Below are 25343 nucleotides of genomic sequence, written 5' to 3'. Positions count from 1 at the left end.
CCCGAGAATTTTTGACTGATAAGGCTGTTATAAATTATGTTCATGTTGTAATTCATGATCAGGAGGATGGACGTAGCAGATCTACTGATGTCATGCCACACCTACGTCAACAAATATCTAAACGAAGTGGTAGTAAAAAAAACACCATTGCCGGGTCATAATAACATGTAACTCGGTACAATTACTTATGCGGCTGCGCTCGAAACAGGGCATTGGAGCGTAACGGTTGGGATTGAGGAGGGACCTTTGCTAGCACTGCTCATCGCTACAGTTCGCGGTGATCCCACCACGATCCCAACCGTTACGTGACATTCATCGCGCCACATCGAGCGCACCCGCATATACAACTACACCGAGCTTCACTTCCACTCGTTTTGATCCGACTCGAAAGCGTGCTAGAAGAAAGAAGCTACTCGTGACGAATGTTTATTTTCCATGCATGGAAATCCAATACATCATATGCAAATTCGTGAAATAGTTTTTTTTTTTGCTGTTAGATGTTACTTTAGTATCGTCTTATTTTATATGGGTGCAAAAAAGTGCAGCAGCGCTTTGACATGCTCACGGCCACTGGAACATAAACAGTGGATAGTACTGTAGTTAGGCTTTAGGGTGATCAAACATAACAGCTGTCGTTCTCGTGAAAGAATCAAAGTTTGGTCATTCGTTATTTACCCTTTTACTTAATGTTTTTCAGATGTCTATGAGTGATATATACTGTGCAGATGAGGAACTCTACGACTCGCTCAGCTCTTTTTCTTCAGCTCTTGGAAAAACAGCGAAACACGGGAAAAATGCCAACAGGGAGGAAATCATAGAAGTTCGTCTGTTTTTCAATGTTTTCACTCTTTAATTCTAATTTAATAGGAGACTATTAGGACCAAAGTTCAGCGCTAACACATAGTCACAGGTAGGTTTTTCATCTAATCATCATTCATTCAATGTATTTTTCTCATGTAATTTTATATTGGACTCCAACTGCTCCACAATATCCATTCACAATCCCTGTTTCTGATTTCTTCTTTTTTCTTTTTTTTTCTGTTTCTCCGCATGACAGAAACAAAACTGCGTATGATCCTCATTTCTAGTGTGTCATTCTCTATTATCAAAACCTTTCAGCTGATATGCTCTCTCGATTCTCTCCTCAGTCGCATTCAGCAGAGTGAATTTCATAAACATCATCTTTCTTCGTTGCAAGTAGCGCGGGAACTTCTAGAAGCCACACTTCATCAGCATGATAGAAACGTGAGTTTCTCTTACTTCCATATAGAACTATTTGTACAGCTATCCTTGACAGCAGCAAACATTCCACTTCATTACTTTTTTGAAGTACGCTTGCACACAACTAATTTCTATCAGAGTAACATTTCAAGATCATTTGCTTGCTTCTTCGTAGTTCTGTCGAATTTCAAGACTTGAGTTAAAGTGCTTAGCTCATACTTCCATAAATATGTTGTCAGAATCCAATCTATCGAATTCTGATTTTAAAAAAACGCAGACATTTTTCTGATGATTATAATCAAGCCTCTAGCAGCTAATATGGGCACAATTCGTATTTTACACTATATAAGATTCATATTTATTCTACCTGCATTGATTTGCGTTTGGTTGCAGTTGACGTCCGATTCTGATCAAAAAATTGAAGCAGGCAGCATGAAAAGTGACGTTCTTATGGAACAAAAGGATTTTCATAATTCTCAGAACACGAGTACTGGTTCATCGAGGTAGTTCTTTTTCTGCTTCATGTGGATTTAGGAAGTTTCTTGTAATCCAACGTTGTTTACGTACAATAATTGTGTGTATCCTAAGAAATTTAGGATGTCTCCCTCTTTGGCCGATTCAAATAACAATAGCTCCAGAAAAGAAGAGGAGCTGGACAATTTTGCCGCTAGTCGCAGGTTAAGCCCAGTTCGCTATTAACTTAGTTTTCGGATAGTCCGCCCTACTTACACATGGTAGAATTCAGGCAAGCTATAGAGTCCACTATTCTGCGGGATCTTGATAATATTCCGAAATTCAGTGATATTGCTGGTCTTGCTGAGGTATAACATCATTAATTTTATTCAAAACATTATAATTTGTTTCCTTTGCAAGTGGACTGTTGATTTTTTTTCCTCTGGTGATGCTGCTAGGAATGCATGCCGATTCTGTTTTCAATTCCCATTTTCGTAGTAGAGTTTTAGGCGAAATCTGCTCTTTTCGAAGCATTGGTAGATCCATTTCAATACCCAGAATGGTTCAAATCTTCTGATTTAAAACCGTGGAAAGCCGTGTTACTGTATGGGCCGCCAGGAACTGGTAAGTTTGGAATTAAATTGCATGATGCTCCGCCTTAATCTTAATTCCTTTCCATATTTAGGAAAATCTGTACTTTCACAAGCCATCGTGCGAGAGAGCAACTCATTATTGTATCAGGTACATTCTTACGCTCTACACTTCTTATACATATGATAAGTGTGATTTTTTTTACGTGAAGGTATCATTGAATATAACCTCCTCCTAAGGTTTCCTCTTCGGATCTTATTTCAACCTGGAGCGGGCAATCCGAAAGGCTTATTCGAGAGCTCTTTGATCATGCTATTGCTCAAAAGAAAAGTTAGTTTGTCAAGGACTCTTTATATTCTGGAGAAGTTATTTCAATGACATATTTCATTATTAAGCCTTTAATTCTCTTAATCTACAAATGCTGAATGGTTCCTACTCAGACAAATATAAAGAATACCTGAAAAGCTTAGCGAAATCAAATAAACACAGGCTTTAGTGCATGTATGACTTCAAAGAAGGTTACGATGCTGAAAATTTTATATATATATATATATATATATGTATATATATATTAATTATTTCTGATTATTACTTGTGCAAACTGTCTGCACGGAATGCAGAAAGAGGAGTAGATCCTTTCCGTTTGTAAATTTTTCCTCAGAAGTGGACCGTAGATGAACGGATAGAACAGCAATTTTTGGAAATTTCCACAAAATGAAGACTAACATCATCTTCTTGTTTCTGTTTAATTCGCGGGTACTCTCAGTTTTAACTGCATCGATTTTTGCAGTATCTTTATTCAAGCACGTTCGCAGTGGCTTCAATCGTATTATAGAATATCGAGAACAGGCATGTTTTTAAGCTTGTTTCTAAGCTTTCCTTGTTTCAGCCGCTGTAATATTCATAGATGAAGTGGACAGCCTATGCAAAACGCGATCAGCGGGCGAGGATGATGCCAATAGAAGAGTGAAGGTACGGAAGGGTCAAAACGACATGAAGCACGATACAGTACGATACATGAAGCGTAAGCGGCTGCGCTCGACCCAGTGCGGTGGGGTGTAACGGTAAGGATCGAGTGAGGAGCTTTGCTAACACCTTTCTTCGCTACAGTTCCCAATGGTCCCACCCCGATTTCAACCGCTAGCTCCACCGCGCTACATCGAGCGCAGCCGCATAGGCAACTGCACATGCTTCGTGTCGTTTTGACCCTACTGTAACAGTAGAACTTTACTGCAGATGCTTGAGACATGCTAGAGTTCTTGATGCTGGCTCTGTTCATCAATTATTATTTGAAATAATCTTCCTACATTAAGAAATTCCTCACGCCGCAGCTGTTTTTTTTTTTGTATGAAAGAAAATATTTATCTCGTTGATTACAGACAGAACTTCTCGTACAACTCCAGCGTCTGCAGTCTACGTCGAACATTGTTTTGGTATGTGCTACAAATTGTCCGTGGGATCTCGATCCAGCTTTTCTGAGGAGGTACACTATAGTTGAGTCAAAACGACATGAAGCACGGACAGTTGCGCAAGCGGCTGCGCTCGAAGCAGAGCCGTGGAGCGTAGCGGTTGAGATCGTGTAAGGATCCTCGTTACCGCCACCCATTTCTGCATTTCGCCATGGTTCCTCGATTTCAACCGCTGTCTCCATCGCACCGCTTCGAGCGGAGCCGCTTGTGCAATTGTCCGTGCTTCATGTCGTTTTGGCTTGGCTATAAGTTTTTTTTTTTTAATATGTGATCATTCGTAATGTGCCCATTCAGGTTTTGTTTTGTTCAGATTTGAGAAGAAAATCTACGTGGGCCTTCCAGATTTTGAGGCAAGACTGGCTATGATAACTCAACGACTTTCGGTGAGTCCCAAAATAACTCGCTTTTGTTGCCTCTATCTCTTAACGTTCTTGCATATATCAGGCTAAGAGACACCGAGCTATAATACTAACGGATGTTTTTCTTATTCTTCCATAGTAAGTAGTTTTTCTTTCATAGTAAGTAATTTCTTTTTGTTTCATAGTAGTGTCGGTGTGTGGAAGCGGTTTTGTATAATAGCTTTCTCCTTATCTGTGTTCATTGTGTCCAAGTCATTGTATAGACCAACACGCGTTCCAAAACCTCAACGATTACGAATTCCAGTAAAACGCGTTGGCGCATCTCAAGTGGTTTGATACGCCAGTGACTTTATCCCTTTTTTATCTGTGTTCAGTCTCAATTACACATACTCACGTCGTTTGTCTCATTGTCAACTTATTACCGTCTTCAGATTTGAGTGTTTGCGACACTGCAGTCCTCACGCTTGCGTCACTTATTTCTCTTGTTGCTTTTCTCATTGCTTATCCATTTTTATTTTGACATTGTGCAATATTAGCATCCCCTTCTCAGCATCACTGGCGTGTTTCTGCTTGTTTTTGATTCCAAAAACTTTATACAATCTTTCCAGAACACAACTATGGAGTCCGTCGTTTCTAAGGAATGGATTGCCGACATGACAAATGGCTTCAGCGGAGACGATATTCGAAGATTTGCCAGTGAACTAGCATATACTCAGTTTCGATATTACAAAGTCAGTTATACAAAGTGAAACATCCAAGACTTTCTAATTTTTATGCATATCAATGTTTTAAAATGTTGTTAGTTCAGGAAAGCATGCAACACAATGCCGGTAACAATTTCCGTCGACCTCTTTCGCGTCAAGACATCGAAACTGTACTGGCTTCATTTTCTCCATCTGTAAATGAACATCATCTGGCTCGCTTTGAAGAGTACAGAAATAAGTAATGCTTTGTTGTTCTCTTTTATCTTTCCATTCTCGACATAATATTGGAACGCGCGGAATTGCAAACTAAGATTTGTAGAAATTGATTTTGTTACTTTTATAAGTTCCCTGGTGAATCACTCTGTCTCTTACTAGCAAACAGAAAAAAAAGAGAAGAAAGAAAAAACTATTCACTATAAATTTTGCGCTGTAACTGGTGATTTTACTCGAATAAGTTTAAGATACCAATAAATATCTCAATATTCCCCTATAACACTAGATAAAAAGGATGTCGTAGTCTTAGAAGCACTACTGATCGATCTCTAAACCTACAAGGTGATCTCTTTGAATTGTAGTTATGATTCATTTCAAATAACACTTTGTGGTTCCTCGAATTGAGTTAATCGTATTGTATCGCAATCGCCTGCATGCATTTTGTGTATTGTATCAAATAGGACAACTATTGTTATGATTGCTACGTTTATAATTCCAACAGTAGAGAATAAAGAATGTGGAAAATGCTTCCTGATTTTTCAAACGTACTGCCTTTGGGACGAGGGCAACTTTTGAGAGCTGGAGTAAGTGCAGCTATCTGAGTGTTTTCTTTCTCGTTTCATCCTTCATTTCATAAGCCCCTGTGGGTCGAAACGATCTGGAGGTTGATAAGGGCAGCGCAATAGATCTAGCGATTGCGATCGAGGTGGAATCCACGCCACCTCCACTCGGACTGCAGGTACGAGTGAAGCCACCAGTGGTCTCATCTCGATCGCAACCGCTCTATTGTATAACTCCGAGCGCAGCCGTTTACATAACTGTATAGTTTGGTCCAAAACGACATGAAGCACTGACAGTCACATAAGCGGCTGCGCTCGAAGCGGTTGAGATCGTGTAAGGATCCTCGCTACCGCCACCCATTTCTGCATTTCGCCATGGTATCAGCTCGATTCCAACCGCTGTCTTCACCGTGCCGCTTCGAGCGCAGCCGCCTACGCAAATGTCTGTGCTTCACGTCGTTTTGACCCCACTACGTAGGCCTTCGGGTCATTTTGACCCGACTACAAAGATAGCGACCGTACTGCAAGCGGATTAAGGTTTTCGTTGATATTAGAAAGTTTTTCTGTTCAGCACGAAGACGTGAGCTATAGAAGTAAGAAGAAGTCGATGTGTTCGGTTTGAATTTCTTATCTCCCGCTCTTGCTTTGAGTTGTTGGTTAAATGATGACGATGAAGTTGATGTGGCCATTCAGGCCTTCCTCGTTATTCCGAGAGAAATATCATCGTATTAAGAATTTTACTGGAGAAATGGGGAAATGCTCATATTGCACGCAACATATCCTTCACTTGTTGACCGTCAATTTTTCCTTGTTGTGAAGGGTGACTGATAGTGGCCATTTGTTTTGTCGAAAGCTAACTTCCCGGTAAATCTCCATTTGTTAGTTGGAACTTTGGTGCACGGTATACCATGGCAGAAACCTCCCCAATTATTATTCAATTGGACATAGGAAAGGCCGTTGACAAGTACACTGTAGCCAAGAAACTTGGAGAAGGCACATTTGCAGCAGTATATGCGGTACGTTGGTGGCATTCACTGGGAATACGACAAAAGTTGCTTTGTGTTTAGGTCCAAGATGCAAAAGGAAACAAATATGCTTTGAAAGCAGAAAGTGTTAACGAGAAAATCCCGGTACAATCTAATTTCAGGAAAATTCTTTCATTAGATACGAATAGGTGACAAAAGTGAAGGATAACAAACAGAAGTGTTGTTTCAGCTTCTACGCCTTGAACTTTTTGTTATGCAACGACTTCAAGCGAAAAATGCTGTACATATGGCCGATTTAATCGATAAGGGCCGCGTTGAGAATTTCAACTACATCGTAATGAAACTTCTAGGGAAGTCTCTACAGGTGTAGATGATTTGCGTTCTGTTCACATGTGATCAGTGCAGAGAATCTGTGTTATGTGCAAAACTTCAGGTTGCAAAGAAAACAGGTCCGGATCGGCACTTATCACTTGGCCCAGCAATCGGATGTGCTATTCAATGTTTAGAAGCTTTGGAAGAACTTCATTGGATAGGGTTCTTACACAGGTCAGCGGCAAATACTTATGGACATGTCATTCTGAATAAAATCAAATACGTAATCTCCTCTGGGTCTTCCTTCTCCAATGTCCATGGCTGATGTACTTCGGTCGAAACGACATGAAGCACAGTGAAGTTGCATAGGCGGCTGCACTCGGAGCGGCGCGGTAAAGCTACCGGTTGGAATCGAGCTGGGACTATCGCCAACTACAGCGAGCAATCCTGTCAGGAAGCGTCCCCATTAGATTCTAACCGCTACGCTCCACTGCGCTGCTCCTAGCGCAGCCGCCTACGCAACTGCACCTTGCTCTATGTCGTTTCGAGCCGACTATAGCACGGTATAGGTATAAGAATGAATAACTGGATGAGCAAACCAGCAAACTTTCAATAGTTCATTCGCAGCATAACTGATAAGACGGTTGGTTGAATTCTTAGAGACAATTACAAAAAGAAGATAGAAATGCACTGTTCTAGAATCGAAGCAAGATTTCTGCTTTGTTTGTTTTTTCAGATATAGAAAGATCAGCTCTGATACAGCTGTATGTATTCGTACCCCTATATTTATGGGGTGATAATCAGTTCGTCCCACTCTCACAAAAGGTGGTTTCCCAACTCAGAATGAATCAATCAAGAACTCAATCAGAACTCAGAATTTCAAAGTCAGTATAATCAGAGCATGAAACTCGTACTAATCTCAAGACGACAAGAACTCGTTTTGGATTCCGGGCGAACGACAAGCCGGATCTCAAGCTTCATCATTTTTCACAGTTTTGCTTGTCATAAAACCAACCACTACAGTCGGGTAAGCGGCCGCACTCGAAGCGGTGCGGCGAAGCGTGGTGGTTAGAACCTAACGGGATACCTGCTGACAAAATTCGCCACTGTAGTTCGCGATGGTCCCATCTCGATTCCAGCTGCTATCCCCACCGCGCCGCTTTGGGCGCGCACTGCTTCTTGTCGTTTTGGCATTATCTTACTACATATAGTGGGGTCATGGACCACGTACGCAGTTGCGTACGCAGCTTCTCTCGAAGCGCTTCGGTGGAGCGTAGCAGCTAGGGGCGTGGTGAAACCCTTGCTGACACCACTCATCGCTGCAGTTTGCGACGGTCACCTCGGTTCAACTGTTGCCTCCACCGCGTAGTTTCGAGCGCGTACGCAAATGCACCGCAACTACACTCGTGATTCATGTCGTTTTGACCCGACTATCTCTTGTGATGTGAGGGCAGTCTTTTCTTTTACAATGCGGACGGGATTTGCAGTCATAAGTCCATCTAATTGAAGCCAGCACTCCATCATATTTGAGCTCCCAAGCCGACGTCAATAGAACTACAGTATAGACCGTTCAGTAACTAAGAGAAGATTAGTTAGAAGATAAGGGAAGTCAAGAACGGGAAAAAAGCTTCGCGGGATTAAAAAAAAGTAGATTGAAGCAAGGAAAGCATTACGGAAGATTCGAATAAGTTGGTCGTATTTGATTGGTCGGACGTATCAAGTGCTGAATGTATATTGGTAGTACGAGCGCGTAGCTGTCCATCGGACGAACGTATTTACGATTAGATAGAATATTAAGCACAAATCCACTCGCTGTAGTACCGCTAACACATCAGTTAGTAATATATGGCAGGACAGGTTGGTAATACATGGCAATCCGCAGCGCTCCTTTGGTGGACAGCTCTGTAGTGTACTTCAACGACGTATTTTGTGTTTATCCCTGACTTGAACAATGAAAGGTCAAAATTGAGAGAAAAGATGGAATCTTGTGAATATCGCACTTTCAAAATACTTGCTTCCTCAGAGATGTCAAGCCAGGCAATTTTGCAATTGGCCGAGCAGAAACGGGAGAACTCCGAAAGTTGTTTATTCTTGACTTCGGCATGTGTCGAAGGTTTGTGAATAAAGAGGCGAGTTTTCGGATGATATCTCTTTAGAAAAAACATTCGTCACAGAACTCTTCTAAATTATTATGGGATCGTAAAAAGAAGTGTTATTATCTTTAGAATGTGATGCTACAACCAAGGAAAAGAGCCCCGTTTCGAGGCACTCCCCGATATGCACCGATTGCATCCCACCTGGGCAAAGAACATTGCAGAAAGGACGACATCGAAAGCTGGTAATCATCGAAATTCGAACGGAACTTTTATTATTTTTAGACTTATAAGATTCCAAAAATTCCCTCAGTTCAACAATCGGTTGCGAATTCTTTAACGTATAGTTGACTCAGGTTCTATATGCTCATCGATTTTACAAACGCCAAACTACCATGGAAAGGCACTACGGATATCAGAGATGTAATATTCGAAGCACTTCAAATAGCAACTAATTTCCTAGAATCAGTCAGTTTCAAGGTTGGAAAAATGAAAATGGATTCGCGCCAAGAGCCAGTTTTGAGCGAATTGATGCAATTATGTCCGGTAGAGGAGTTCAAGCAGGTCCTCGAGTAAGTCGTGTAGTAGATTTCTAAACAAAATAAGCCAAATTGGTGCGATTGAACCCCGATTCTATTTAGTCAAACTAGAGCAAAAGGTAGCCGATTGTACCACATTGCAGCTACATTGATGGGCTTACTTTCTTTGACGAGCCAAACTACGATATGATCTACATGACGTTGCGAGAGGCAATGAAAAAGAAAGGAGTCAGCGAATTCCCGTACGATTGGGAGAAAGAGAACGTTATTTCTTCGTGAATACATACATAGAATTCTATTGAAAAACTAAATATATACTTATTGGGAATGAATAAATTGTCTCCATTTGTAGTACATCTAATGTAAAATTTATTATGAACAAATAAAGCACAACTGTAGAAGTTAACGTTAGAAATCTGGGAACAAAAACTACAGAGCAATAGCTTTAGGCTGCTTCCGGGATTGGTTTCATCTTAATTGCAGCTGCTTCTGCCTGGTGCTCAGGATGAGGCAGATCTCGGCAAATAATCGATATCCGTCTAGTCTTCTCAACTCTCTGCCCATTGAACATGGATTCCTCGTTAGACAATACTTCATGTGTGAACTCATAACGACCTTCCTCTCTGAACAACGATATCCATTCTCTGGTAGCCTCTCCGAATTAGAGCACTAACTACTTAAATTTAATTACCCCATACGATACAAGCACCGACGAGGGAGCATTAAATCAACAATAAGCTCATTTTTCCTGTCTTTATGTCGCAATCGCATCACGGCGTCAGATAAAAGACATACACCGGTGATCACATCACCGCAATACTGCAAAATACTCTTTTCATGAATAAACATTGAAAAATAAACTAAATAATTATTGAATTCAGTCTACAGTCAATTAGTCTATCTCTCTGATTGTTGAGACACAGCACCACAAACGAACTGCTAAACTATAACAATAAATAGATAGGATATCCGTGATCACAACTTATCCTTATTTACTTACTTGAGTAAAACTACTTACCCTAATACTATCAATGTGAGGCTTGATTACACCATCTTTGTGGAGGTCAAGAATGTGAACATAGGTCAAATGCTGGGCGTCTAGTGGAAATGAGGCATCACTACAAAATGACAATTTGAGGTTAAAATGCAGATAAAAGCATCGGCGAGCTTGTTTGTCTGGACAAAGAGAATGGCAAAGAAGTGGACAACGAGAATGGCATAGAAGTCGTTCGGGAGCTGCTGCGGACGCAGTCGTTCGGGCCGTCACAACGACCACACAAACTATTTAAACATTTCCAACACTATTTCAACACAGTGATTTAAAAATATAACAGTTTGTGCCTACCTGCCTATAAAAAATTGCATTTTATGTTTTGTTTTTCTGCTGTATCAGACCAGGAAAAATGTGGGGGTTGTCACAAATGAAGCAATAAGGAAATTGCTAGCTTGCATAATAAAGAAATTGTTGCAAGGTAAGTGAGGAAATCGGCTTTTCAAATTGATCCCCAAAAGAACCTCGCGAATGTAGCTCAGGTGCAGTTCAACGGATGGCTCTATCCTCTAGAATGTTTGCTAGGTGACAGTCTAACTCCTTGATTAATAACGTTCGCGTACAACCATTCTTTCAGTACACGCTACCGAAACAACAGAAATAAACAAAACCAGCACACGAAATTCAAAATCGTAAGAAAAAATAAAGAATGAAGTTCCTGGCGTCAACTGACCGCTTTGAGGGAAGTTAACACTTTTGTTTCAGTAGAGGGTCAACCGATTCGTCGAGTCAATCCCCTCTAACAGTCAAGCAAGCTGACATCAATTTATTGGCCAATGAAATGGCGAGAAGTTTAACTGTCATAAAAGGGCTTCCAGCCATCTACCGTGCCAACACTGTGGCACTGTAGATGGCTGGACAATACTTCTTATACTCTACCCCCTCCTTATTTAAAAAAAAGTTATAGAAAAAATGAACTCGCGAAAAATTCCCAAAATGCCACAGGAGCCGCTAGTAACGTTACACTGATATTCATACGGTTGCTCACGAACGACTAAAAGTATCTTTCTGCTAGAACTGCCACGCTATCCTGTACCAGCAAAAGAATTTAAGTCTACAGCTGCCCTCTATTGACCTGGTCGTTTGGCTTAAAGACGAAATTATCCAAAAAGCTGCAGTTCTGCGGGTTTTTTTTTCTACGGAACTGCTCGAAAATGCATTATACAGATATTATTTGTAAAACATGAGTGGTGGGATCACGCACTTCTCGGCACACATCTGTAGAGCCTCAAATCGCACGTTCCTAAACACCAAAAAGGTACAAGGGTACGTCCACATCTATAGATTAACCCGAAGGATAACATGATGCCAACATGAAAGAAATCGAAACGAACCGTATTCGTTGGATGACAATTTCATTTGCCGGCGACCATTTACGTTGTTCACGTTCTCGGTACAAATGTATCGCCTTAAGACAAAAAAGTCCCAACAAAGTTTGAGGGGGAATGGAGGCACTACTTCTTAATCATAAAAAGAAAACTCGCTAAACACTTACATCATCCCAGTGATTCTTCTCGTAGCGCAATCGTTTCATATGCGGTTCGACCTCGCGTAACAGTTCATTTTCTTCTGCTTCGGTTATAAACGAAGGAGTGACACGACAACTGGTGGCTACAGCAGCTCTTAACTCATTTGGCCAAAGTGTTGGATTGTGAAAGTGCACCAAAGCCGAGCATAGCCGGCTGCAGATACGCATGACCACACTGAAATGAGTGGGTTCAAACTCAACTTAGAAGCTCTGGCCTCTGTCGTGACATATCGTACGTGGATGTCGGTCGAAGAGTTATTACTATTGCAGCAAGGAATAGAATGAAAATGGATGCTATCAGGGACCACAACAGGTGGTGGTAATATTATAAGGGTAAGGCAAATAAAGTGGTCCGGGGAAAAGAGTTCCAGGCTGCAAAGAAACTCATCAAAGGAAAGGAGATAGGGGAAAATGTAGTTGGGGAAGGGGGCGCTCAGAGGCGCTTCAGCTTACTTTTTTGTTAGTAACTTTAGTTCAGTGTCATAAATCCTCTAAGACTAATGCTTAAGCCCTAGGCCCCAATTGATTTAATTATTTATTTACCTCCAAAAATAATGGCGCCACTAAGTGTCCCCTACCCCAATTAGATTTTACCCGGAGATAGTTCGCTAACCTGCTTATACTGTAGCAGATGCTGCAAATGAATGTTGTTCGGACGACTGGCTACACTTGGAAATGGATCTTTTCTTTACTTCTGATGAAGCCTGGTGTCAACTGAGTGGTTATATCAACTCATGGAATGACAGGTACTGGACAGCGGATAATCTGCATAGCTTCCACCATACACCATTGCATGATCTGTAGGTTGGTGTATGGTGTTCAGTGTCTGCGCGCTGCATCATTGGTCCCATTTTCTTTCATCAGTCGGTGAATTCAGAGTGTTACAATTCCAACATTTTGAATCCATTTCTGTCAGTTTGACTGAGATTGCAGCCATTCCAGCAGTCCAGCTTCGATCTGTCTTCCGCAACATGCTGATCAGAGTTCAAAGGTGCCAAGAGAAGAATGGTGGTCATTTTCAATATCTCCTATAAGCAGGTTAGCGAACTATCTCTTTTCCTTTGTTGTGCTTCTTTGTAACTTGGAACTCTTTACCCAGGGCCACTTTTATTTGCTCCATACTGAACCGAAGACAGCAGCAACCAAAATGTTCAGTACTGACTTGTAAAGTATTCCAGCAAGAATTTTGATAGAAGCCTATGCAGGAGAAACAAACCACTTGAAGAACTACTTGCAATTAAATGTCAATTAAAAAATAAAGACGTGCCGTATCTACGGTCGGTATAAAACATGCTGCAACACCACGACGCGACACGTCTTCAGTGAGGGCAACTTTCATTTTTCGAGTAGTAGTACGAAGAAAACTCTTTTTCACCAGGATCTTTTTTCGTTCAGAAATTTCTATTGATTCCAAACCACATTCTGTTCGCTGTCATAAATAGCGAAAAACCATAAAAAGCAAAAGAAGAGAAGTGGCAGGTTTTCGCATACAGTAGAGGCAGCTCTGTGTAAGCCTTCTTCATCAAGGACGCGTCGCGCCATCATTTTATAGTCGGATCAAAACGATATGAAGCCCGGTGGATTTGCATAAGTGGCTGCACTCGGACTGCTGTGGAGCGTAGCGGTTAGGATTTAGTGGGATTCTTGCTGGCACCACGTACTGATGGAGTTCACGACGGTCCCACTTCGACTCGGACTGGCAGCTCAACCGCCCTGCTTTGAGCGCAACCGCATACGTAATTGAGTTCCGGTTGTTTTGAGCCGAATATGGTAGTTTAAGGATGGAAAAACTGATCAACTCGTGTGAAGTTGGCGGAGTTTGGGACCCGTCCGTTAATAATCGTAGAGAAATTTGTCTCGCGTCGCCTTAGTTAAACTAAAACGAAATCTATGTCGTTTCGACTAAACAACACATTTTACGTCTACTGTACACAATTAGGCCATTATGTGAGGCTGCTCATTTCGAGATTCTTTGAGAACAACCGCACGTCATGTGTCACACAACTTAATCATTAAATCCCTTCATCATATAGTAGGACGCAGAATTTATACGAATTCCACTAACGATTTCATTATTAAGTTCAAAACTTAAAAACAGATGTCAGCTTCATGCATTTGGAAACGAATTGTCACAAATGTGCAGCTTAAGAAGGAGCACGAACGAAAAAGGATATTGGGGCCACCTCAAAAGGTGCTCCAATCGCTACCTATGCAGGTTGCTTGTGGTCTGAGCCACTAAACGGGGTACGTTGACTTGATCCATTCTTTCAGTTTTAGCCTCTATCCTTTTTCTCAGTGACATTTTGGTTAATACGTTAATTAGACACCTAGATTGACCAGTTATCTTTTTTTTTTGTCAAAGTTCGACGTAATGGCTTCCTAACCCTCTGTTGATCGCGAAATATTTTCGGAAATCGTCGTATACAAGACGGAATCAACGGAATTCATTTGCAGAAGGGTAAAAATGGCTGCTGCTAACTTCCTTACTCTTCGTGAATTCACTCTGATTACTATGTGGTTGAACTTGCATCGCAGTCCAAAGGGGAATTCAATGAATGGCTTGCGTGGATTCCTGCGGAACGAGTGACCGTGGCCCATCAGTGGAAACTTATGGAGCGGGCGAGCACGAACGGTGATGATCCGCAATGGAAGCTCGAATGGGTGCAGACACGATTTTATGTTAGTTATGCTAGGTGCTAAGTAAACTAAAACCAACCAACCTTGTGTAATGGCTCAGACCTCAACAAACTTACTTAGATAACGACTAGAACACTCTTTGGGGTAGCCCTCCTTAACTCCCTTTTTCCGAAGCAAGCCTTTTAGGCAGGTGATAAATGCGATAGAAACGGTTTAAAAGAAATGGTTGATCAAGTGTTTGGCTCGTTACAAACTCTCCACGATCACAAGAATCACAACGTTGAATCATCTGCTTTTCTTTAGTACAACAAACCCCCGCTCCTACAATTCTGTTTGGAAATAAGGATGTCCGTTGGGTTCTAGATCGTTACAAAAATAGCATCAGATGTTCAACTGTGTGGAAAACAACAAGAGCTACATGTATTACTTTATCTTATAAACAGTTTTTCTCGCTGCCAACGTACAAATTACAGATCTGTGGTCAGAAAACAATGGTTTGCAATTCTATACCAAAAATTTAGCATGTAATTATGCACAACTGCATCAGAAAGTAAATTAAGTATACCAGTGAAGCGACTTCATCTTTGCAGCAATATGAATGAGTCATGTGTGAAGAGCTACGTGGAACTAAACGACAATGGGTGAGCACAGTAGTGTCAAACATATAACTAACGCAAATCTGCGAATTGATAAAAAATCAAATACATTAAAACCGCTTAGAAACTCCCGAGAACTTATGGCACATAAAAGAGATGAATCTTATGAAACTAGTATGTACAATCATTACAAATTCAAAATTAAAGACTGGCAATGCATTCTCAGAACTATGAAATAAGAAATCATGACATTTTTCGAGGTAGTGCTCGATAAGAACTTCATTTAGCTGGTTCCTCGAAAAGAGCTTTCATATCTCTTAGCGTGGATTGTAACTCCTCACGGAACTGCTTCGAACTCTGGATACAAAGTGGATAAGATCAATTGAAATATTGAAAAACAAACATGAATTTGCACGAAAAATTATCCAACAAAAGATACCGTATTATCTGCAGATCGTTTGCTAGAAATATGGAACGAAATTTGATGTTCACCAGCAACAATGTAAGAAACTCCGTATCCACGATCAGCTACTGGTCCAAAGCCACCTACAAAACAAATTTGAATGAAACTCGATGCCCAATCCCTGCTTAGAAGAACTTCAGAACAAATGTCTAGTTGAATCTTACCACCAGCCGTTGTGAGTTTCAACTTCTGCTCCTCACTCATTCCGTACATTTCAGTCTCCACTTGATTCAGTGGGGTTTGACTTGTCGATAATAAGTACATTGGAGGGAAGATTTTGTCGAAAAACGGTGATTCTTCTTCGAGATAGCGCTTGATCACGTATCTGAATTTCCGAAGCTAGTAAAAAAGGGAAATCATGTTAAAAAAAAAGGAAAAAAGGGGAAAAAAAAAACTAACAGTGCAAATAAATGTCGGTCTACACCTTTACCGCACATAGCATCCCTATACAGCTGTTGATGACGATCGCACGCTGTTCTGAGCAGATTGAGACGCTCAGCACGCTGAACTTTTGAGAAACACATTTTGAGAATTACAATCACACTTCGAATAGAAGATCACTTGTTCGATACACAAAAACTCACAGTTTTTGTGGGGTCCATCATGGCTTTTACAAATGCTACCGACTGTATTGTACACGAGCGGACTGTTTCAGTGCGACCCTCACGGTACAAACGAGTCATAGATGCCTCGTAAGTCAGGGAGAATTTGTTTTGATTCTAAATATGAAATGTTTGCACATTAATTAGAGGACTGAAACTAATTTGCAAATCAGTGGTTCCAAGAGTGGCATGAAGTAATAGCCTAATTTAAAAAGTGAAAATATGCGAAATAATTGTTTAGTTTAGCTTTACTCCTCAAAACAAACCTTGAAGTAAGTGTATTGCAGACACATCTGAAGGAAAGCGTCCGGAGAAACATTCAGTTTCTTTATGAAACCTTTCCCATAATCTGTCCACACTAGAAGGGCCATTTCCACATCATCGATCAAATTCTGCGCGACTTTCATAGACACTTCAATTGCATCCTATAAAAAAAAATTTTAGATACTTAAAGTACCCGTCCCTAAATCCTGACCAGCTAGTCGTTAGACAGTATTTTGCATACCAATGCTGCCTCCGGAATATTCCACTTCAGGCGCTCGGGTTTCACGCGAACAACAGGTTCTCCCTTACAGTTTCCATTCTCGTCGTACCCCAAAGACATAATGTCTTTCAACGACATATATTCCATGAAGTGAGCAGTCACTGCAGCATCACCCCTAAAAATTTTCTCACATTAGATTCCACTGTACTGCTTACATCTTGAAAACCTTGCTATATTTTAATTTTACTGGTCATAGCATTTCGCTCCCCAGAGCTCCAGCGCCAATAAAAAAACACAAGCGCACTTCTTATGGATGAACACTGACTGGGTTTCAAACATAATCACAGACAGCAACTACAAAAGGACGAGTTTGCGAATGTCCATGGATACCGCAAAGCTAGATGGCGCAGGAAATTACGAAAAAAAAGTGATGTTCCTAGGAGATAATGCGATACAACAGTAAATGCTATCAAGGGTTGGTTTGCTGGCCGACTCCCGTCGGAACGCAACTCTCAACCAATATCAGTATTCCTACTGATCTTGGTTTAGAGTTGCGAATGCACAACCTCCTCAAATGAGAGAAGAAATTAAACGGGTAATGCTCTTAGAAAGCAGGACAATATTCTTATAAAAGATGATACATTTACATAACATATAGAAAAACTTCCATATAACTCATGAAGAGAAGTCTGAAGCGATACCAGAATGCGATAAAGACGTACCAAGAATGTTCAGTATTACATCCTATACGGGCATTCTTCGAAATAATGATATTGAACGATTTGTCGAACCATCGATCGTATCCTTTTCCATGGAGTAGAACATGTGCCCAACGATCCAATTTGGTGGAGTCATTCTAAAAATCTCACGAAAATTTAGCATATATAACATTTTGCAATAGTCTAATCATCATTGATAAATTTTTTGAACAAAGAAAAAGATAAAAGAACTTTAAGAATTATTTGTGACACAGCTAAGAGTTGAATGTACAGAAAACAGCGTAAAAGTAAGCACAGCAGGATGATAGTGAAACATACTATCGGTTCAATAAAATTGTAAGGAATTATGGATGCAAGTGCAGAACACACGATGTCACCTATATAACGGCACACAAACCTTATCGTAATAAACTTCCTCATCATCGAGTATAACAACGAACGCAGCTCGCTCAATGTCATTCAAACTGGTTCTATTGATACCGGAACGGAAATACGCTCGACGAATTTGTGCCCAATGTGTGCGTTCTCCAGCGGTGAGAGCGGCTAGATGTCTCTGCAAAGAATCTCCGAAATACGTTGGGTAATCAAAAGCACCGGAAACTTCGAAAGCTAACCTACCTCCAGTGGAAGTGGCTCCACCTCTTGATTAAGAATGGCATCATATTGGTGTTGAATCTCACACGGTTCCAGTAGCCTACATTAGGGAATTTAAGAAGCAACATCACCATCTACCTCTACGATCATTGGTGACACCGAAATATTTCCAGGAAGATCTACGCATGTCAATGTGACTTGATTAGCTGTTAAAAAATGAGACCAATGGGCAAAAAATATGCCTACCTTTTTCCATTGTGCACAATTACTTTGAACCAGCACCCTCTGTTGTACACGGCTACATGCTTAGCATCATCCCAGTGGAAGAACTGATCGCACTAAAAGTAGCATTGAATTTGAAGGAGATTTCAAAGCCAAAGATTTTTGACCACGGAAACAACTATTTTGCCGGAAGCTTTTAAATTTTGCACCAGTCTGACAAAAACTATATTTACTAGTTAAAGAAGTTGAAAAAAACGGTCCCATTGACTTGTACAGTTAGTACTAAAATTCACTAATATATAAGGTGAATTTCTAACGACAAACACTACTTTCGCTTGCGGTTATCACTATGAACAGAAATAATTTTCTCATAATAATAATAGACAAGTAGAAGTCTAATAGTAGACAAAGGGAAAATGAAATGAAAAAGTAACAGGCACTGTTTAGTTACCGTATACAGCTGGGAATTGAAAAAAAAATGCAACATTTTCTTCCCCGTTCTCTTCACAATTGTTTATATCTAAACCTCAAAATTTACCACCAAAAATATGCTCAATGCATTATGCCACGTGTGCCTCAAGCAATGGTAGCACAAAAATGGAAGATTTTCAGAAGCTATAAGTTAGCTACAGACAATTATTGGTAGATAAAAAATTTGCTGTGCCAATAAATTATCTGGAAAGGAAAAGGGCATGTCTACTGTTTTCCCTCTTCGCCTATGTTATCCATCAGAAGTAAAATACGACGGCTTATTTTCTTTTCTTTTAATTTTTTTAGAAATATCAACATATGTACCATCATATCAAATTGATGGATTTCAATGACCAAGTTCACAGTTGTCCAACATAACATCGAAAAATACCTCTTCTCCAGGCACACGGCAACTGTTAAACAGTCGTTCGTACTGCATCGTACAGAATGGGACCTTTGTTCGAGGTGCGATGGAGAACTAAATTGTGCCATCATTAAATCTGACTTCGTTACTAGAAGAAGCCATAATGTTACTAACAGGTGACACTTCTTGTCGATCCACCTGGCGACGGAATTGCAAAGCAGCGTAGGTGACGTTTGCGGCGCGAGCACCTTGATTCATGGTTGGCTGTTCATGCAGTGTGCCCTTAAAATGCGCAGGTGAGGTGTTTTTTTTTTCGCTTGGTAAAAAAAAGAGTGTGCCAGAATTACACGAAGACAACTCACGAAACCATAGTAATTGCTGTTGATCATTATAGGGCTACGCTGGCGCATATATACAAATTCCTCCCACCAATCGGTGACCTTAAAGTGACACACAAACGGTATATTATTCACGAAAAAAAATATTAAAACGACTTACATAGTTAGTACTTAGCCAAGATTTGAGCGACAAATATCTCTGCAGTCTTCTACCAAGTCCTTTGCGGAAGACTTCTGACAGATGTTCAAGCTCCTCGTACTCCTCATCATCCAGTAGTGGTCTCATTGAAAGCAGATGCTAAACTATCCCAGTAAAATGGTATATTTTAAAGCTCGTGATTTAAGAAAAAAAAAACATACCCTCTCTATAGTTTCATTAAGGGATGGCAGGGGTAGATGAGGTAATGCTCCTTGATAAGAATGCATCATGGGTCCAGATTTTGACATTAGGTTCAAAACACCCTGAAAGAAGTATTGAAAATGACCAATGAAAATGTTTTTCGTACTTTCCTCTAGTTGATCATTCCAAAGTAAATTTCGAAGTGTACCATAAGTAACTTTCAGAAATTGTGCGAACAGAAAATTAAGAATATTCTATCCCTGTTTCTCTTCAGATAACAAATCTTGCAGTAGATGCTACTACTATTACAAAACATTATATAAGCGTGGAAAAACCAAATTTTGGTCCAAGCAACAAACCCCCCTCCCCCACCGAAGTATGATCAAAACGACATGAAGCACGGTGTAGTTGCGTAAGTGGCTGTGCTCGAAGCGGCGCGGTGGAGATAGCGGTCGAAATCGAAGTAGAACCATCGCGAATTAAAGCGAAGAATTGTGCTAGCAAGAGTCCTCCTTGAATTCTAACCGCTACGGTACGCTTTCGCACTGCTCCCAGAGTTTAGCAACTGCTTGTCGTTCTTCATGCCTTTTTGACCCTCCTATACCTTACCAGTTAGTGAAATCGGATTTAGTGTAGCTTGATCTTGAGCTAAATAGTATTTGGGAACTCTGGAAGAAAAACATACCAGCCATAGTTTAGTAGGAGTAGATATCGCTTTTCCAGGTTGTTCATACATCCATCCCTTATAGGAGAGAAGTAGCTTTGTTGTTAGTCTCAAAAGTTGCACTAACACAAACCAGACAAAAGCGCCTGAGATTAAAAGCGAAACACAGAAGCCCAAAATACCATCTCTGAAAGGGAGACATTGGAAATAGTAACATCTAATCACAATGTGAAAAACTAGTCCGAATCTAAATATAATTTACCCAAATAGGAAGTAGAGAATGTGATACTCTATCAAAGGAAGTATTCCAAACGAAAGGTCGTGATGAAACATAGAAAAGATAGAAATGGCACCAACTACCAGTGAAATCGTGAGCGAATTGGCCGGAAACATTCCAGCCATAAAATTATTCTGAAAAAAAAAGCGAAGGTGAAGAGACGTCAAAGGTGGATGAGATGAAATTTTACCTTAAAACGTCCAATTCTTCTTTTGTACCCGCGTTGAAACGCATGCCAGATGTCGTGCAGTAGCTCTTGATCATAGCTTACAGAAACACCGTCGTGAGTGACTGAAAGATGAAAAAACTATACTTGAAATTTTATTCTTAAAAGAAAACTGAAGCAACAATGTCCCAGTGTTTTTCTTCAGAGTTAACAAAAAAAACGCAGATAAACTAGTAGATTAAGTGTGACTTTCTACTTTTGTCATCAGTAATTTTCGTTGAGGAAATGGACAAGCAATTAAAAAGTAAGTGGCTTCGAAAACCCGTAACTCTTAAACTAAATGTAATTAGCAAAAAGGGAATAAATGTATACACATAGTTCGAATTTCCTCACTTATTTCTTTTATTTGTATGAATGTTTATGTAAGAGGAATTTCTTTAATGTTTTGCTTGCTAAAATTTATTTCAAATATTATTTTTTCAGCTTCTCCAGTATTATATTTTTTCGGCCACGCCTCTGAGAAGAAAAATTATGTGATCGCACTAATACATTACATATATTCATGACATATAAAATGTATGGAACACATTATGCAAAGAGACAACGATCAAAAATTTTGACTCATAGTGTAACATCATGTGATCGGAGAACACGCAGTGGTTCACAAATATTTGAAAGAATTGCATATTTCAGAGAAAAAAAAAAGTACGTGCATCATCGAGAAAGAGGGAGAGAGAGGAAGAGAGAGGGAAAGAGAGGAAGAGAAAGAGCGTATGAACGAAGATCTAATATGGAAACTGGTGAGCTAATGGTTAGGATCACTTCTCGGATGATTGGAGAAAAACTAAACGTGAAAGGAAACTAGTAATAAATAGAAAAGCATTTGGAATTTGCACTCATTAGATGTAAACATGTTGGTAGTGATAGAAAATTTCAAGTTTCAATGACAACCAGTTGCAACGTGACACGTTTTTCGACGCTGCGTTGCCTACTCACAACCAAATTTTTTGGATCGAAAACTTTGAATTCATTCATTGTTGTGTCCAGAAATGTAGATAATTAGGCATAAGCGGTCATTGTAGCAATAGCAAACTTGTAGTGATTTTTACTGACTTGGTACTGGCTACCAGTTGAAAGCTTAGGTTCTGTACACACACGTTTAGCAAGTTCAACTTTTCAGATGGGATAGAAGGAATTCAAAAGAGATAAGAAGAGCTAAAGGAGAGATGACAAGAACAAAAAATGAAGAGAAAAGTCGAATAATTCTAACAGATACGAACAAACTTGATGACCTTTTCTTCGTTTAGCACATTTCACAGAACTGTTTATCGCAAAAATATTTTGTCAGTTACGGACAACCGTACTTCATTTCATATTTTTCGAGGACAAAAAAAAACCGCCAACAACTTTGATGTTAATTTAGAAAAAAAGACATATCTAAGCGGAATCTTTGGCTTTGAATCTTTGTTATTCTACTATTCTGTAGTTCTTCTATGAATATTCTGTTTGACAAATTGTTCAGCACCTCTCTAAAGACTATTATTAGTGGGCAAAATGTTGTTAAGTTGTTATCGAAGGAAGCGTTTTGATCAATGATGTGGTCGCTCCCCTCAAAGAGGTTCTACAAATCATATGGGGAAACACCTAAAATCCTTAATTTCGACCTTTTTCTTTTAATTTTTCGTCTTGAAAAATTGTATTGTCGTATTCAAAAGTGGAACTTCCAATTGGATTAGCAAATAAAGTACAAATGATAAAAAAGCTAGGAGCAAATCCGGAAAAAGGGGAGAAATAAACACTCACCGGTGAACGAAAGTGCAACAGCACTATGGGCTTCAGCCATTGTTACGTCAAGTTGCTAATTTTCTTCTGACAGAAAACAGAAGGAGGTGTTAAACTGCAGTACGTGAGCGAGACGTGTTGAATGATAGTGAGGACGTCGATGTCTGCAAAATACGACAACGTAGTAGTAGTAAACAACCAACGAGCAAAAAAAGATCAATAAAAGTGGTAGACGGATACATGCAAGCAGCCGAATTGTCAACCGAACCGAACCGAACACAACAACATGGAAGTGACTGGAATTCGAGGAGGGTAAAAATGCGTAATGACCGACAGAGGACAAAGTACAATCGGCGAAAAGTGGGTGGATCCTCGCGAACGATCATCGGGGTTGTGTGTGTAGAGGACAGGTTATTATTATTGCTCGTGCTAACGAGAGAACGATAGATAAGGATCATTTCAAAACATTTATTTCCAGGATTTGATCCTTATAGAGAAAAAACTGAGGACAAAGATTAGTTCCTATGACATCATGTAAGAAATCTTTTTCATCTTCCGTTTTTTTTTTGTTCCAGAGTAGAACAGTACAAAGAACGCGCACATATGGGCTATTTACACTCCTCTTATAAGAGCGCCGATAGCACAGCGGTCGAGGTCAAGATAATGTCTATGGAGCTCGGACAAAGTCCATCCTGTCAAGGCCAATGTGTCGTCGAATGATCGTTAATTTTAGACGGAACGATACGCGAAGAGACGTAACGTTAGTCAGTAAAGTTCCGCCGCTGTAAACAGATCCAGCGTTGCGCACACTCGACATCGGGACAGCAGCCGCAGCGTAAATGACGTCGTGATCAAAGTACGATCGGGGCGGATCCATGGATCATCACGTGCCGACATCGATCTTGTTTACGACCTCTTTGATTGCTTGTCGTTGACGAATATCATCAAACGTACGTATCTGCTATACTCATAGCTGTTCTATCCGTCTTAATAACCTCAAAAGATCAAAAAATCAAAGATGAGAACAACTACGAATCCAAGGGAACAATTGGAACAATATTTTCATTTTCTTATCAGTATTAATTTTTATTAAATTTAAAGTTATTGAACCGAAATATTGTTTTAAACTGGTTTAAAATCCTGAGATATTTATTTGCTTCGAATACACCCTCAATAGAAGAATAAATACTAAATGAAACCGAAAATGAAAAGAAGATTCAGATTTACTAATCCTCACCCCGTCTATTTGTTCTTTCTTTTTTTTGATATCGACTAACGTCGTAAAGTTCTATTATCGTTCTACGACGTTGTTGCACATAATTCTGCCATAAAAATCTGATCTATTGTGCAATATTACGTGAACTTTTATGCTCGGAGCAGGTGCGGTTCCTTTTTTTTTTGTAGACTTGCTGACTGAACTGGATTAGAAACAGTTCTTTAAATAGGTGTTTTTTTTTTCTTTCAGTTTTTTTTTCGTTACAAACCACAAACACCTAGCAAGAAGCGGAACTGCAGCGGGCGGTATCCCAGACCCCTATCTCTGCGCGGTCGATTCGCGTAATATGGACACGTGACAAGGGAAAATAGCACAGTGACCGTAAACGTATGCTGGACTGTAGCTTATGTCACCGCTCCAGAAATTTATGACATTGTATAATTTTCACCGTCTATAGGCATGGTCGACCTGATAAGTTGGTGGTGATAAGACCAAAGGGAACTGAAGAGTGAAACACTCACGACTTTGTCGCCAATTTACGGAACGCTTCACTTATAGTACATGGATATGATCAGGTAAACTGTCATGTACGGTTGCGGATAAGTTCTTAGTACCTTAAATTCAGGAGACTGCCTTGTGGGTTAATTGAGGAACACGATCAGGGCTCCAGTAGATCAGCAGATCAAAAACTTTCGTTCGTTCGCTATTCTGGCTACAATGTCATCGCTGTATTCCTGGATTCCTAAGAAATTCTACCTATCGCCGTCTCTAGTCTCAGCCCCATTTTATCGAAGCGACCAACGACCTCGGAAAGATTGGACAGAGATCACTCGCATATGATGTCTGTCCAGAGACGTTTCGCTCGGCTATGAATCCATAGGGAAATTGACTCATTGTCAGTGTAATAAGAGATGGTCGACTAGCACGTTTGAAAACTGCACATTTTCAGTTCGAAGGATTTTTTCGAATAGACAGCACTTGCTTGGCTAGCCAACCACAGGGTCGAAACTGAACTTGCCGTCGCGCCAGGACATTAAGCGTCTCGCTCATAGAAGAAGAATGAGAAAAACTTGTTTGCAACGGGACAGCTGTCTGGATCAACAACTGCAGGCTCTAAATAATCATTGAAGGTGTTATAAATAAGTTAATTGTGTTCCTCACATATGACGTTAACAGAACGTATGAAACATCCTGGGACTACATTCTCTATCTCAAAATTATAATAATAATAATTAAAATCGCGTTTTACACATATTTTTTTACGAAGCTTTTTAAGAAAGATACAAGATGATACATCGCCGCAATGCTTTTATAGTCGGCTACATGCGG

The 25343-nt window shown here is 40.1% G+C and overlaps 4 protein-coding genes across 6 annotated transcripts; 2 read left to right on the top strand and 2 right to left on the bottom strand.

The window, feature by feature from the left end:
- Positions 1-697: 697 nt before the first annotated feature.
- RB195_020166 (uncharacterized protein) lies at positions 698-5039 on the top strand (the record flags this gene model as incomplete). Its single annotated transcript, XM_064188352.1, has 13 exons — positions 698-820; positions 1120-1245; positions 1615-1724; positions 1818-1898; positions 1967-2042; positions 2184-2298; positions 2360-2415; positions 2505-2595; positions 3155-3237; positions 3645-3748; positions 4045-4117; positions 4702-4824; positions 4902-5039. 13 exons carry the CDS (start codon positions 698-700, stop codon positions 5037-5039), a joined length of 1299 nt encoding a protein of 432 aa, XP_064044233.1.
- A 445-nt stretch (positions 5040-5484) lies between these two features.
- On the top strand, positions 5485-9779 carry RB195_020165 (uncharacterized protein; the record flags this gene model as incomplete). 2 transcript variants are annotated; one of them, XM_064188350.1, is made up of 10 exons in its annotated part: positions 5485-5555; positions 6454-6586; positions 6638-6700; positions 6786-6920; positions 6990-7102; positions 8892-8997; positions 9094-9206; positions 9318-9384; positions 9442-9533; positions 9644-9779. In XM_064188350.1, 10 exons carry the CDS (start codon positions 5485-5487, stop codon positions 9777-9779), a joined length of 1029 nt encoding a protein of 342 aa, XP_064044231.1. The 2 variants fall into 2 exon arrangements, with proteins under 2 accessions (XP_064044231.1, XP_064044232.1); XM_064188351.1 differs by lacking the exon at positions 5485-5555 and having other exon boundaries at positions 6479-6586.
- Positions 9780-9945: 166 nt separating this feature from the next.
- RB195_020164 (uncharacterized protein) lies at positions 9946-14677 on the bottom strand (the record flags this gene model as incomplete). 2 transcript variants are annotated; one of them, XM_064188349.1, is made up of 6 exons in its annotated part: positions 9946-10123; positions 10192-10319; positions 10519-10618; positions 11886-11959; positions 12047-12254; positions 14559-14677. In XM_064188349.1, 6 exons carry the CDS (start codon positions 14675-14677, stop codon positions 9946-9948), a joined length of 807 nt encoding a protein of 268 aa, XP_064044229.1. The 2 variants fall into 2 exon arrangements, with proteins under 2 accessions (XP_064044229.1, XP_064044230.1); XM_064188348.1 differs by lacking the exon at positions 14559-14677 and adding an exon at positions 11756-11794 and having other exon boundaries at positions 12047-12247.
- Positions 14678-15591: 914 nt separating this feature from the next.
- On the bottom strand, positions 15592-22859 carry RB195_020163 (uncharacterized protein; the record flags this gene model as incomplete). The annotated part of the gene is made up of 20 exons (XM_064188347.1): positions 15592-15669; positions 15752-15858; positions 15940-16100; positions 16175-16278; positions 16360-16494; positions 16644-16802; positions 16883-17036; positions 17584-17717; positions 17978-18133; positions 18199-18274; positions 18421-18512; positions 19259-19345; positions 19406-19513; positions 19594-19671; positions 19730-19867; positions 19930-20031; positions 20595-20760; positions 20836-20984; positions 21041-21141; positions 22820-22859. 20 exons carry the CDS (start codon positions 22857-22859, stop codon positions 15592-15594), a joined length of 2325 nt encoding a protein of 774 aa, XP_064044228.1.
- Positions 22860-25343: the final 2484 nt, after the last annotated feature.

This window comes from Necator americanus, chromosome II, assembly GCF_031761385.1.
Source record: "Necator americanus strain Aroian chromosome II, whole genome shotgun sequence".
Lineage (NCBI taxonomy): Eukaryota > Metazoa > Nematoda > Chromadorea > Rhabditida > Ancylostomatidae > Necator > Necator americanus.
This window is presented reverse-complemented; position numbering and strand designations above follow the sequence as displayed.